Source organism: Muntiacus reevesi, chromosome 7 (assembly GCF_963930625.1).
Source record: "Muntiacus reevesi chromosome 7, mMunRee1.1, whole genome shotgun sequence".
NCBI classification, from domain to species: Eukaryota; Metazoa; Chordata; class Mammalia; order Artiodactyla; family Cervidae; genus Muntiacus; species Muntiacus reevesi.
In genome coordinates, this window is record NC_089255.1 from 85,111,592 (window position 1) to 85,125,741 (window position 14,150).

The 14,150-nt window shown below is 51.6% G+C and overlaps 1 protein-coding gene across 2 annotated transcripts in view; it reads right to left on the reverse strand.

The window, feature by feature from the left end:
- Window positions 1–502: 502 nt before the first annotated feature.
- Window positions 503–14,150, reverse strand: part of POMT2 (protein O-mannosyltransferase 2) — a 46,508-nt gene continuing 32,860 nt past the window's right edge. Inside the window, exons 11-21 of one of the 2 annotated variants that reach the window (XM_065940193.1) lie at window positions 13,417–13,486; window positions 11,644–11,722; window positions 10,325–10,476; window positions 9,798–9,889; window positions 8,683–8,759; window positions 5,607–5,678; window positions 5,257–5,316; window positions 5,060–5,165; window positions 4,117–4,257; window positions 3,863–3,977; window positions 503–3,034 (exon numbers count right to left, since the gene is read on the reverse strand). In XM_065940193.1, the coding sequence (XP_065796265.1) occupies window positions 2,929–3,034; window positions 3,863–3,977; window positions 4,117–4,257; window positions 5,060–5,165; window positions 5,257–5,316; window positions 5,607–5,678; window positions 8,683–8,759; window positions 9,798–9,889; window positions 10,325–10,476; window positions 11,644–11,722; window positions 13,417–13,486 (1,070 nt within the window). In that variant the 3' untranslated portion in view covers window positions 503–2,928. Of the gene's footprint in view, window positions 3,035–3,862; window positions 3,978–4,116; window positions 4,258–5,059; window positions 5,166–5,256; window positions 5,317–5,606; window positions 5,679–8,682; window positions 8,760–9,797; window positions 9,890–10,324; window positions 10,477–11,643; window positions 11,723–13,416; window positions 13,490–14,150 lie in introns of both variants that reach the window. The other variant, XM_065940192.1, reaches the window with a different exon arrangement.

The window sequence follows — 14,150 nt, forward strand, 5'->3', positions numbered from 1 at the left end:
CTCCCTCAACTACGGTCCAAACCACGTCAGCTCCTTCGGACCTTAACGTGACCCTTGATCAGGAGATGCCTGCCAAGACAGGGGCCTCTGGGGAGCAGAATGGACACTGGTGCTGCAGTGCTGGGCCACTCAGCTGTCTCAAAGTGGACGCGCGCTCTCATTCCTCCTTATGCTTGTGTGACGAGGTTACAAGAGGGAAAAATAAGGTCCAGCTTCCTGCTTATTTGGGAATAAGTTTAAATAAATACAAGTAACGACCAACATTACTCAAGTAACCTTATCTGTGAGAGGGCCTGTGTCTCCTGCTACAGCCGGGTCCACCTGCAGCCCAGGGCCTCTGCCGGAGTCAGAATGGCTCAGACTCCAGACACAATGGAACGGTTCTTGCACTCCAAACATTCTTTTCATTCTGGGAGCCAGAGGGCAAGTCAGATTCAATTAAGTACAACAAGAACAACATGGCATTCAAAATAAGAGCTATTTATTACAAAAGTAAATGGCCTCTGATTATCTGTGGAAAAAAAAATTGTTTTAAATATAAAATGTGGTTTAAGAAGTTGGCTGGAGGTTGAGCTGGCAAATATCTCCTTCCTCCGCCAGCACGTCTGCAGGACGTGTCACATTCTCCCGGGGGCTGGAGCCCGTGTGCAGAGCATGGCTCTGACAGCCCCTCTCCCCAGCATCTTCCAACAACACAACTTGAGTCCTTAGAGCTGTGTCGGCCCATGCAGCCACACAAGCGTGCGCCAGCCTGGGCAAAGGAGGGGGTGAGGTGGGCAGACAGCTCTTCTCCCATCTCTGGAGAGCAGTGGAAGAGACCAAGGAAGCTCTTGTCCCCGGGGTGGCCAGATTAGGAGGGCGGCCAGGCAGGAGGCCGCCTGAGCGCTCGCCCTCCTCGCCCTCACCAGAGTGGCTGCCCCTGACTCCTTCAGGGCACCTCTCTTCCAATGAGCTCCTATTAGGAAGAAGGCACCGGGAGAAATAGCCACCACCTCCCGGTTGTCAGCCTGGGGCCACTGCTTTTTGAAACAGTCAAGCCCAGGGTCTCCCGCATTCCACCTCCAGGAGAGCCCACCCAGAGGGCTGCCCCCCACCCCCACCACGCCAGCTCAGGAGAAAGCAACCTGGCCTGGGGGAGAGAAGAAGGGGGTTGGCAGGCATCGGAAAGCAGAGGTTCCCCATCCCTGCTCTCCCTCCCTTCCAGAAACGCAATTAAGCAAGCAGCCCAGACTCAGCACCCGGCAGCAGCGCTTCCTGCTGGGGGAAGTCAAAAGGGCTGCAACCCTGGGGAAGGGAGGTCATGGGGCCCCAGATCTAATTAACAAACCTGCCTTGCTCTCGATGTGACTGCATTTCCTCTATTAACATTAATGATGGTCGGTCTGGAAGTCCGAGCATGGCCAGAAGCTTCCCTCCCCACCACCCAGTGGGTAACACAGCCTGTCCTTGGGACCAATTTCCAGTCTCCGTGGCAACCACTGAGCAGAGATGCTTGAAAGAGCTCTGACCTTGGCAGAGCTGGTGGGGGCTATAGAGGAGGGAAGATGGAGAGTGGCAGAGGCTCATCATTAAACCTTGAAGCGTTACAGTCCTCTGAGACAAAATAAATATTTTGTCATGCACCAGGAGGACGGAGGCGGGCTTACAGATTGGCCTTGGGTTAGTTCAGTTCTGGCCCAAGGGTTTTCTTTCTCTCTTTCATCTGGGGAGGCAGTAAAAGGAACAGCTCTGAGCTGCTTGCTTGGGCTTAGAGGTGGTAAAGAGAAGTTCTGATGCATGCCTGGGTGCTCTGGGGCCTTGGGAAAATGGAGACTGGTGAAACAGTGACCCAGAGGAAGGGGAGTGAAACACAGTGAAAGGAGGGCGTCAGCACTGGGGACCAGAGAAGGAAGCATGGGGAGAGCTTGGTGAGTGACAGGAACGCTAGTCCAGAAAGGCCAGGGCAACCAGCCCCAGACCCCACCGGGAGCCCAGCCCAACCCCACACAGGGCCCTGGTCTGCTGCACAATTGCCCTGGGTGCTAGGAAAGGGGCTGGCGGGCTCTCCCTGCCCCCAGGAGAGCATGGGTCCCAACCTCACAGCCAGCCTGGATGCGGAAGGAAGGGGAGCGGCAGCCACTAGTCACCCCTGGCTCCCAGCCCTGAGGACACACCACCACCACGTGTGCCCACCAACCACACGTCCAGCGTTCCCAGATGGCGAGGAGCTGAGGGCTGAGGAGGGCCAGCAGGGCTGCCTCGCGCTGGGGCCCGGGCCCCTGAGCACACACTGCGGGAGGGGTCTAGCCGCCTGTGGCCAAAGGGGAGACTCCCAGCAGCAACCACGCAGGGGCGTGCAGGGAGGCGAACCCTGCAGCCTGGGGTGTTCAGCTTAAGGACCTGCTTGTTGGTGGGAAGGAGGGCAGCACAGCCTTGATAATCCTGCCGGCTCCACCCGAGGTGATACCCCAAGGCGGTGTTGGTGCAGTCAGCCTTCCTGGAGGGCTGATTTCTGATGAATCTTACAACCCAATTCAGTGAGAAAAAAACACCAGAAAATACTACGGTAGCCCTGGACGATTTCTTAGAGTTTATGACGCTCCGCTGTCCATAGTCACGGTCTACATTGCACAGGCACACGGACACACGCACGCTCACACTCACCCCCACATCTCCCACACTCATCCTTCCTCACACCACTCACGGGGGACGGGCCTGAGAGGGAAGTCGTCCTTGGCTGAGCAGACCCAGTGGAGGAGCCTCTGCGGAGGAGCAGGGCCGCGGTGCTCCCCAGCGATTTGCGCTCCCAGGGTGGGGCGCCCACAGGCAGTGGAGGTCCACAGGCTCCTCGGGCCGCTTCCTCCACGGCTGGGAGGGTCCGGGGACTGGCTTCACAGCTGGCCGTCCCCACGAAGGTCCTGGTCTCAGGCTGGAGTCCTCGCAGTGGCCTCAAAAGTCCCACGATTCCAGCCACCTGAGCCCGGCCATCGGACTTCGGGGGTCCTGGGCCAGGGGACCTACCATCCCGTAGGCCAGAGGGTGGAAGAGGTAGAAGCTGCAGGGGAGAACCCGGGGCAGGGGGGATGGTGGTTAGCACCCTAGGGCCTCAGTGGAGGCGGGGAGCCCTGAGACCCCTGACACTCAGCTCCTCAGACCATCTCTACCTACGGGACCCACCCCGACATGTCAGCAGGCCTGTGTGACTTTGCCACATGGGGACACCATACTCTGGGACCTTGAGAAAGGCTGACTTAACGACAGTAAGGGAGAAGGGCTCTTCTCCAGAGGCCCAGAAGACAGAGCAGGCCAGGGTCTGGTCATGGGCTGTGTGGCCCAGACTCTCTGTTAAAATGTGGACGTGCTCTCAGGTCACAGGTCCCCTATTGCCAGCTCAGGACTTTATGTTGCCCACCCCCAGCCCCTCAAGGCCAGTGATGCTTACCCGCAGATCTGTGAGACTGTGAGGTCGGGGAGGGGGCGGCCTGCCAAACAGCATCCTCCCTGCAGTTACTCTGAGCCACACTGCACCACCTGGTGACCCTCTACCACCCGCCCCCACCCCAAGAGCTGCGCCAGCTGGGAGCCCGGTGACTGCAGAGGGGTGCCCTCCCATGTGGGCCAGAGAGGTGCAGAGCTGGGAGCCGCTGGTCAGAGGTGAGAATGCAGGACGTTAGTCCATGTTTCTCCACTTGCCACACCTTCGGGTTATGTGGAGGGCTTTGGAAACTGTGGCTGACAGGGCCCAAACTGGGCTCAACAGAACCAGAACCAACCTCTGGAGACAGAGTCAGGCACCAGTGTGCTTCCACAGAGGTTCCAAAACGCACCCGGGGCTGAGGCCTTGGGGTTGGGGGTCACCCATGCAGATGCAGGGGGCGCTCACCTGTAGGCAGTTCCCAGGAGCAGGCTCAGGATGCCCAGCGTGTGCACGCACCTGGCCAGCGGGTAGGAGGCCAGGCTCCAGGCACTGAGCCGCAGGAGGGTGTCCCATAGGAGGCCTGGGGAGGAAGGGGACCCCGCACCACTCCGTCAGAGGACGTCTCCCAGGGGGACAGACGGGCTCCCCCAGCAGCGCCGCTCCATGGTGGTCCCGCCCCGCCCACCCTCATCACCCAGGGCCCAGAGGGCCGCGCTGACCTGTCAGCATGCTGGAGAAGAGCATGGCAGGGAAGTAGTGGTGGAAGTAGAGAACCCGGCCCATCAGGAAGAAGGGGAAGTAATGCATCATCCAGCCGAGTAGGAGCTGCCCGCCGCCTCGCAGCAGGACCTGGGACAGACCTGGGCCCCAAGCAGCACAGCCTGGTCAGCCAACAGCGCCAGGCACGCAGCCTGCGCTGTGGGCTCTGCCCCTTCCTTGCTGTGTGACTCACAGAAGCCGTGTCACCTGAGTGGGCCTTCTGTCCCTCACCCGCCCACGGTGAACAACCCTACGGCGGCTGGCAGGAGAAGGAACTGCTCACTCCCTGGCCCCGGGAGGCCTGGGCACCAACCCCCAGCAGCAGGCCGCCCGGCCTCCGGCCCCAGCCCCCACATCTCTGCTGCCACACGGGTCTGTGCAGCCAGACGGGGCGGGGGTGCGGGCACAGGCGAGGACGGGGGTGAGGGAGGGGCGGCCTGGGACCACATCTGCAGACACGGAGCTGCAGAGGCAGCAGAGAACCTGTGTCAACGTCTCAGATGCTGTGACCCATGGCGTGGGGGCTGCTCTCCTCCTAACTAGAGGACAGGAGAGCAGAAGAGAAAAGATGGGCAGTCGTGCATGGAGTGTAGAAGTCAACAGTGAAGGCTCTGAACACAGACCACCTGGGTGTTGACCGCAGTTCTCTCACCTACTGGGAAAAGGTTCTTAACCTCTCTGTGCCTTGGTTTCCCAATCCATAAACAGAGGTAATGAACTCTGCGGGGAGGATACAGGGTTTAACACAGCACTGGGTATCTGGTGCCTGGAGCTCTAAAAAGTCACAGGGGAGGGAAGAAGGGAGGGAAAGGCAGAGGATGGCCCCTCAGCAGGTGGGCACTCCCCAAGTGTGGGCACCCTGCGGGCTGCTAGGTGGGGGGTGGGGGAGCCCAGGGGCCCGACCTTTGACCTCAGCAGGCAGACGCACGCCCCTCTGCACAGCCACAGCAAAGATGCTCGCTGAGAGGATGTAGAGGGCGAGGCTCAGCAGGTTCAGCCACCAGACCACCTGCAGGGAGACGGGCCCGGGCGGGTGAGAGGAGGCAGCAGCGCCCCGCGGGCACGCTCAGGGCCCCCACCACGGCATGCGGGGCACTCACCGGGTTGCCCAGCAGATACACTCGGAAGTCGGTGTCATTGACCCCTGAGAAGCGCAGGCCCTGTGGAGCAGAGGACACAGAGTGGGCGCAGGGCTCAGCCCCTCCCAGGGGAGGAAGACGGGCCACCTTTCACAGACAGGGAGCCTGGGCAGGAGGCTCGGATCGGCCACCTTCTCCGTGAGCTCCCTGGGGAGGCTGGGTCCAGCCGAGCACAAGCAGAGCCCGTCTCCAGCCACCCTCCACCCAGTCAGGCCTGCCCCCCCAATCCCGGCGACCCCCACCGCCAGCAAGGCTCCACGGCCTCCTCCTCAGCTCCGTTCCCAGGGAGGAGCTCTTGCTTTGGGTCCTACCTGAAAGTTGATAGGCCAGTGCCAGGGTTTGGAAGTGAACTCATTGTCCTTGGGCTTGAGGCCATTGTTCCCCTGTAGGAAAGTGGTAAAGAAAAGGCTGGTCCAGACAGAGCTCTAGAAGGCTGACAGGAACGTGAGGGACAGGCATCTCTGACGTGTGGCCACGTGTCAAGACAAGCCCTCTCTCCTCTGCCCTCTCCCTCACTGGCAGGGGAGAGTCAGGGGTCACTCTCAGTCACCACACACCTGCTGACCACAGCTGCCCCACTTTGCTCAACGAGCAGGCCTCCATCTCCCGGCAGAGACAGTTGTTCAGACTCTCTCTGCTCACGAGAAAGAGGCATGACAGACTTGTTCCCCTTGGCACAAAATATATATCCATCTTCCTAGCCAAGGATAAGGTGTCAAGAGGATGAGGAGAGGGACATGTAAAATCGGGGTCACTTATTTGTTTCCTTGAAAGGCCAATTTCAAACCCAAACCCAGAATTCTTAAGTTCCTGGACTCTGAAAAAGTTACTTTAGCCTAGTGGTTCTCTGTACTTTTTTTTCATTATTACCTGTCCCCAGTCAACCTTTTTAAGATACATTTTCCTTAAACACTCCCTCACTGTGACATTTAAAGTATTTTTTTTTATTGTGGTATAATTTATATATAACATTATATGAGTCGCAAGTATACAACATAATGACTTAACATTGGCATATACTGCAAAACAACCAGCACAATAAGTCCCCTCAAGACATTTTAATACTATAGGTATTCCGTATATCTGTTCATATAATGAATGAATACCTGTGCTTTAGACATTAAAACACTGTTTCCTTTTTTCTGCCCTCTAAGAACACATTACCCCCTGGCTGAGAATGCACACTTTAGTCTGAAGGACTCAGTCTCAGGCCCTTCAGTCCACCAGCCAAGAATATCTAACAACCTGTCTTCACATGGCAAAATCAGACCTTTGCTAAAACTAGAAGGAAAAGGATCAGGATCCCGGATGCTAACCAGCAAGATGGTGTCAGCCTTGTTAGAACAGACTGAGAAGGCATTTCCCAAGGAGGAGTCAGGTCAGAGTTTCTCCACCTCGACACTATGACACTTTGGGCTGCAGACGTCTCTGGTGTGGGCTGACCTGTGCAGTGTAGTGGTGAGCATCCCTGGCTTCTACTCACTGGATGCCAGCAGCACCCCTATCCACTATGCCAGCCAAACACACCTCGTGGACATCGTTAAATACCCCCTCGGAGGCACAAACCGTGCTCTACTAAGGACCACGGGTCTAGCCCAAGAAAGATCCAGGCCTGGTTTGTTGAACCACCAGCTAGAGCCTTATTAACCCAACAACTCAAGGGCTTAGGAGTTGTCTGCAGGCCTCCCTAGGGTGACTGGGTCGCCCCTTCAGGGTAGAAAGTGCAGGGGGGTGTCAGACCCAAAGGGGCCAGCTGCACAGCCCCTCAATCACTATGGCCATCTTAAGAACCTCACAATGAAGAATGAATCCTTCTGGACCTCAGAGCAGCTGCTGAGGGAAATCCATTCCTTCCAGCCAGTATGGTTCAGCCCTAAACCCAGGGACTCCAGCCAGAGTTAGAACAAGCCAAGCGCATCCTACACATTAAACTCTTCAGAAACCAAGCTCCTTTAGTAAACCAAGAAATGGAAGCAAAGAAAATCTGTAACCACGACAAGCATGCATATCTGTGCCTTGTTGTCTATGCTTAGCACCCAGGAGGCTTGTTCCAGCTAACCTCAGCAGGCAAGGTGCCTTCTCTGCCCACGCCTGAGACCCCTGCTCAGCTATCAGATGCCCTGCAGTTTCTATAGCCCAGACAATTTTGATCTCTCTTCCTATTAAGTTTCCTTATGTCCCTTTTCTTCTTTGATTCCACCTCTTAGATAATGAAAGAAGAAATGAGACTATTTAGATTTAGTCTTAAAATTCTATCCAGATCTAAAATGATATTTTGACTGACAGGCACATATTCAAAAGAGCTCTGTCATCAGGCCACAGTGACAGCTACAAGCACAGAGTCAGGAAAGTAGTGACCCAGAGATTGGTTACTGTCAACTCATCACCTCCCAATGTGCAAAAATGACAAAATTTGAATTTTTAAATTTAATCTACTGAAATAAGCCAACTGTACTGACCAAGTACTGCTTACATAATCACTTGCAGTAGAGACCAGTTGACAATGGCTCACCAGGAGAGAAATACCAAGTGCTACCGCTCTCTGCATCGAGGCGCTGTTCCTGCAGAGCACCCGTTTTCCGTAAGTTACAGTAAAGAGGTTCCCTCAACATCAAAACCACAGCAGGGATTTTCTAATTCAAAGGGGAAAGTTTAAGCTAGTGGGTAGAATTTTCTCACTTCAAAGATTTTGTCTCTCAATTGTTTTTAAACCTATGTCAGCTATAAGCTACTAACGATAGAGTACAAACAGTGAGTCTTTAAAACCTTAAAAAGCATCAACCATGCCCCCCTGTGCAGTTTGTTTCTCTCTGGGAACATGAGTGGGGTCCTGGTTGGGATTTTATGCTGCATATAAACAACACACTCAAATTGGCCTTTCATCCTAGCTGATTCTAATTTCAAGATGGAATCAACTATCAGGGTTTCATGATTTTCAACCACAAGCACTGTGATGTTCGGGGGCTCTACCACCTGAACAGATCTGAGACACTTCGAGGCAGAGGACTGCAGTGGTCACCAGCACTGACTCTGAAGGCCTAGATACCCCGCTTCCATTTAGCTGTGACCTCTGTGCTCAATTCTCTCTTCTGTAAACGGAGACAGTAACCTCTGGAGAACTGTAATGAGTAGTGAGTGAGTTAATGCACGCGCAGTGCTTACAGTAGGGCCCGGCACACAAGAGCTACATAAGTGTTCACACAGTTACCACCACAGCATCACCACCATTTAGTGCCTTTGAAGACCAAGTTTCTCAGCATGTGAAGACACTTTCAGAGTCCTCCACAAGGGGGCGCCGGGCCTATAGATGGTTACTGATCTGTGACCCAATCTGCGGGTGCCTGAGGGTTCTTAGAGAAGCCGCCCCGCGGGAAGGGGTCGCAGTACCCGGATCATCACCATGTGGGACTCCAGCATTATCTCAGGGAAACTGGGCCGCAGCACGTCCAGGCTGATGTTTGGCACTGGAAAAAGAAAGACACAGGCGTGAGCCTTATTCACACAGCCTCTCCTCACAGCTCTCTGTCCATGGTGTCCACTCTGCGGCCAGGGTCTGAGTGTAACCTTCCTGCCAAGTTAACAAGCCTGTGACAGTGTTGAGGAGTTCTCCATCATCCCCTCAGCCTGTAGCACTCAGCAGGCATTCTGAGGGAGGCAATGGCAACAGACGAAAAGCCCCGTCCCACCCCACCACCCACCGGAGGCGCCCACAGCCCTCGGGCCGTCACCCTTCATGACGGGGCTGCCCCAAAGGCTCCCACATCTGAAGCAGTCTTCACACGTGAAGACTGAGACCCAGCCTATCTCATTCACCAAGGCATCCCCAGGGCCCCACACGGCTCCCAGCATACTCGTCAGTGAATTGTTTAATTAGCTAGATAATTAGCTGGTTGGTTAAATTAGGTGGTAAGAATGAAATGGGAAGCATAAAGAAGAAAAATCAAGCCGAAAGGGGGTAGTTTAGGAGGCAGATGATGAGCTCAGAGACTCGTTGAGTTGAAGATGACAGTGGAACGGAAATGTCAAATTGGAGCCTGGGAGTATAAATACAGGATCCATCAAGGGCCATGGCCATCACTTTCTGTAATAGCCTTGGCTGGATGTGAAGAGGGGAGAAGGGGAAAGCACCAGCTTGCTCTGAGCCTTGAGGGTAGGGAGGTAACCACAGAGGGGACAGAGAGCCCAGAAGGAGGTAAGCAGATGGACCTGCACTGCAGGCGGCAGGAAGAGTTAAATCCAGTGAGAGGCAACCAGCTCTGGCCCCGAGCGAGGCCACCGGTCACTTGTGGGAGAAGAGTTTAAGGAGGATAGGAAGTCTAAGTGGACAGAAAAAGGAGCTACCCATGCAGACAATTCATATGAAGAGACTAGGTTTAAAAAAGGAAGAACATGGCAACAATAAGATACCATGGCAGCAGAGTCTGTAAAGGTTTATTTTCCTCAGATGAGTGTGACTTAGAGATGTTCCCTTCAGAGCCAGCCCAGGACATGACCTCACTCACATTTGGGATTGATATGGTCCTCCACATTCCAGATGGAGCTGAGGGTTTCCTTTAGGTATGGTGTGCATGTGACTTCCAACTGCTCCCAGCCCCTATGAAAAGGAGTCACAAATGTCTCTCAGAAGACCTGAAACTCACCAGACAGCAGTACTGTCAGCTGCATGGAACTCTTCTCTTTCCAACCTAGCGGCCATGTTCTTTCCGGCCTCTCACTTTTCTGTTCCATGACTATCCCAGAAGTAGTCTAGCCTACATCATGCCCAGGTTAGAGACACAGAACCAGAGAGTTATCACAGGCCAGAGACATAACTGCTCAACTATTACAACACGTAAACCACCACAGAAACTCTGGAGTGCTGGGCTCCATAAAGTTCTTGATGCCTTTTCTCTCTCCATCCACCACAAAGAGAAAGCAAACAAGAGGTGAACACTGATCATTCAGGAATGGGAGTCTGGGGCATTCTCCTCGCAAGTGTGAAAGGAAAAGCGTGAGCCACTGCTGGGACGCCGAAACCCCAGAAACTTACCACTTGGGCAGGACCTTTCCCGAAGAGCCCAGGACGCAACCTGTGACCAGGTGGACGAGGCGAATTCGACTTCTCAGCACTTTGACTCGGTTTCCAAATTTTCTGTTTATAACCTCAATCCGCCAGAAGTCATTCGAGTCCCCTGACCCATTCTGCCACATAAATCAAGAAAAAAATACAAAGAAAATATTAATAAGATGACTTTAGAGAAGGCACATCAAAAAAGGGAGATGGTCAGCCTTTCAGATGCCATCATGTTACAGAGGTCAAAGGTCAAACTGGCCTAAGTGACTGAGGTGGGAAGGAGAAAAAGAGGGCCAAAGAAACATCCCAAGAGACATCCCACGTGACTGCCATTGCCCCATGCCTCACTATTACAACCAAGAAAAGTAGTATGAAACCTGGAACCTGAAGTCCAATTCTTCACTCCACAGAACTACAGTGTAAGTTCTAAATAGATGCCTCTGCCCTTAAGTTAAACTCAAGACATCACCATGAGCCAAGAGAAGTAAATTTGGGTCATTTGCATCCGTCACCATGGCCATATGGACACTCATCCACCTAAGGAATGTCTAGCCTAGATATCAGACTGTGGAAATTAAGACAGTTGTGTCTAATTCACATCAGGAGATGCCCACCGGACACAGATGAAGGTCAGAGTCGTGGCTCTAGTATAACATGGGATGAGCAAATGGAAGGAGGATTGGGAGCTCTACCTTAAGGAATCCAGAGTCTGTACTGAGGCATCAAAGCCCTTGGAAGGGAACTTAGACAGACAGTCATATATCTACCTTCCCACTAGGTGTTTTTGCTTTCAAACTCCTCCCCAAGTCGTAAGTACTCATAGAGCTTCCTCGATAAGTTGTATGATCCCAAGGAGTAAAAATCCAAAAGCAAGGTGGACAATATCCCTCTGCAGAACAGAGAGCTAATCTGTAAAAATAAAGCCAATGAGAATTTGGGATCTGGCAAAGGATAGACCTATATATTCCTCTGGGTTCATATTGTGGCCCTGTGGCTTCTGAGTACAATATGATTTTAAAAGAGACTCAAATAGTATTCATATTTGACATTTATTATGTGTCAGAACACAAAAATGGCATGGTTATTATAGGCAGCAAGAGATGGAAAAAAATAGACTTCACAGGCGGCCTTTCCCACAGCAAGCCTAGCCAAAAAGCTCCTGCATGCTAAGAGTCCCTGCGCAGTCAATCACTAGGAACGTTTCGGAATGCTGGGAAGGCCATGCTCCGCCTCACGGCCCTAAGCCAGGCCCCACAATGTTTGCCGTCCTGCTCACACTCGCGTGGCTCACTTACTATGCCATAGCCAGTGACCTGATAGTGCTTCCGGGTCAGGGGGGCCTCGTGATAGTGACTATGCAAGTTCCGAGAAGTCCTGGAAATGAAGAGAGAGAAGTGCCATTACCTTGAAGAAAAGAGATGTGTGATGCTTCTTCTTTTACCCAGGATACTCAGTCATCTGTTCAGGCCAGAAAAATTAGAATCCAAACTACTAAATTCAACATACCAGGACCTTCTTGCCCATTCACTCACAAGAAATACCCAGAGAGCTGGAGAGCTGCCCAAGCCAGGACAGTAAGACCAGCAGGAGTACTGGACCACATGCCAAGAAAAGGTTTCACTTTTTGTTCACCCGTAACTTGAGCTGGGGGGAGAGGGGATGACTGAACATGTCGGTGGTTTGAGGCAAGCTAGTCTGACTTATGAGGCAGCTTTAGGCGGAAGAAAATTAAAATTTGTAATCCACATATGCCAGAGACAGGTAAACCTCCTCCCTCCCATCTACTGTTTCTGCTCCTGTCAGTTTTACAAAGTGGGGATCTGTGCAGGAAGTGGACGGTTTAACTGAGATTTTATTTACTTTGTGTTTTTTGTAATAATCCTTACTTTTGGCCATAACAAGTAGTCAATGTTCATTATAAAATTAAAATTTAAGTATCCATAAACCTGACTAGGGAAAAAACACTGCTTATATATAGATAGATATAGATATATACAATAACCACTGATTTCATTTTAAAAATCTGTATGTGATAATGCATATGAAACTTCTGCAGGGCTGCTTCTGGCATCTACTGTTCCCATTCATTCTGCACATAGTGCCCTATTTCCTTACCTTTTGGGTGCACTGTTACTGAAAAACTGTTTATAGGAATGGATAACAACATTTCTTTCCCAAAAGAGGGTTCACATTTGCTTTTGGCCAGGCACCTAGGAGACATCACATCTAGGATTATGTTCATTTAAATTCATGCCTTGACGATTTTGAGACAATCCAGGTGAAATGAATTTGGATTGCAAATCCATGTGAAGATCAGTTGGTAATCATTACTTCTCAGGAACCAGATTTTGTCCCCCCGACAAACCTTAACCCCCAGGGCACCTTGACCTCCCAAGCAAACTCTGAATATAGGTAGATAGGGCAGATTTACCCTAACACCAAGACTTTGGGGGTTACAAATCTGGAGTGAAGATCACAATAACTCACCACTTTGGGTGAGCCTAGAGCTTGGTCTTTAAAACTTCTTCTCTCAAGAGACAGTCAAAAACCAAAGCTCAAAACTCAAGATTGTAGGTTCAAGGCAGAAGGGGCCACAGCATCCCACTTTTTCTCTGTATTTCCCCTTTCACTGAGATTTTGACGTAGTAACTCCTTACTATCTTGTTGGTTCTTTATGCTTTTCAGAAGATATTTTTACATTGTTCTGGCATTTTTAGTTATTTTCAGGGAGAACACTGGAGAAATGAACTAATTTGCCATATTCAGAAACAGACTCCTATATTTTTTTAAAGGCAACCCCTTAAGAAGAAATTTTGGGCCATTCAAATACTGCTCCCTCCACTTTGGGTAAAGGGAAACTGAAAGGTGCCCTCAAAGTCCAACTCAAAGTCCAAAGCTTCCCAAAGCCAAAATAGGCAAAGTAATCTTTCTCCCATTTTAGCATAGCAGCCTTGCTCCGTTTACTGGGGCCTCAGTCCACATCTGATTCTGTTTATTTCCAGCTTAAAAGAGGTCCCTACCTTTGGCGCTCAAACCACTCATTTATGCTCAGCAGCAAATTTACTTACTCTTTGTGTTCTAGTCGAATGATGTCTCCATGTCTCACAAACTCCACTGGGAGTGAAGGGTCTAGGGGATCTGCTAAGAAGAAACAAGCGCTGATGTTCGAAATCGTTCACTCATAGTATTAACCGAGGGCCTACCAGTAAAGAGTTATAGGATTTATAACGTGGTACATGTTTGAGGTGCTGACAGAAAGCTGTGGGACCAAAGCCAACTGTCTGAAAGGAGAAGGGAATGTCCCAGAGATAAGGCTTGAAAAGACTCTCAGAAGAGAGGGAAAATTTTGTCAGGTGAACAAGTGGGGAAAAGGCACAGAGGTATGAAAGAGCAAAACTCATTTGATCAGTGGCAAATGACTTCACATGGTTAGGGTGGGAGGGCAGAAAGGAGGGTGGGAATCGGCCAGGGGGTGGACAAGTGGGGCAAATTGTGTATACCAGGCTGGGAAACGTGGCCTTTATCGGCCAAGCACTGAAGACTAGAGGATTTGTAAGCTGGGAAGATAAATAATAAGATTGTCCTTTGGGTAGTAAAAATAAAGTCTTCCAAATATTAATTCCATGCAAATGACCATTTGCACAGCTCTCTTCAAAATCAAACGTTAAACCCTGCATATTTTGCCAGTGATTATTTAGTCTCTGGCAATAGACTTGGTCAATGTGAGCCAAAGAAAATGATGAAAGAAAAGGACTACTTCTATATCATCAAGATGTCAAGACCAATGAGGATGTAACGAAGT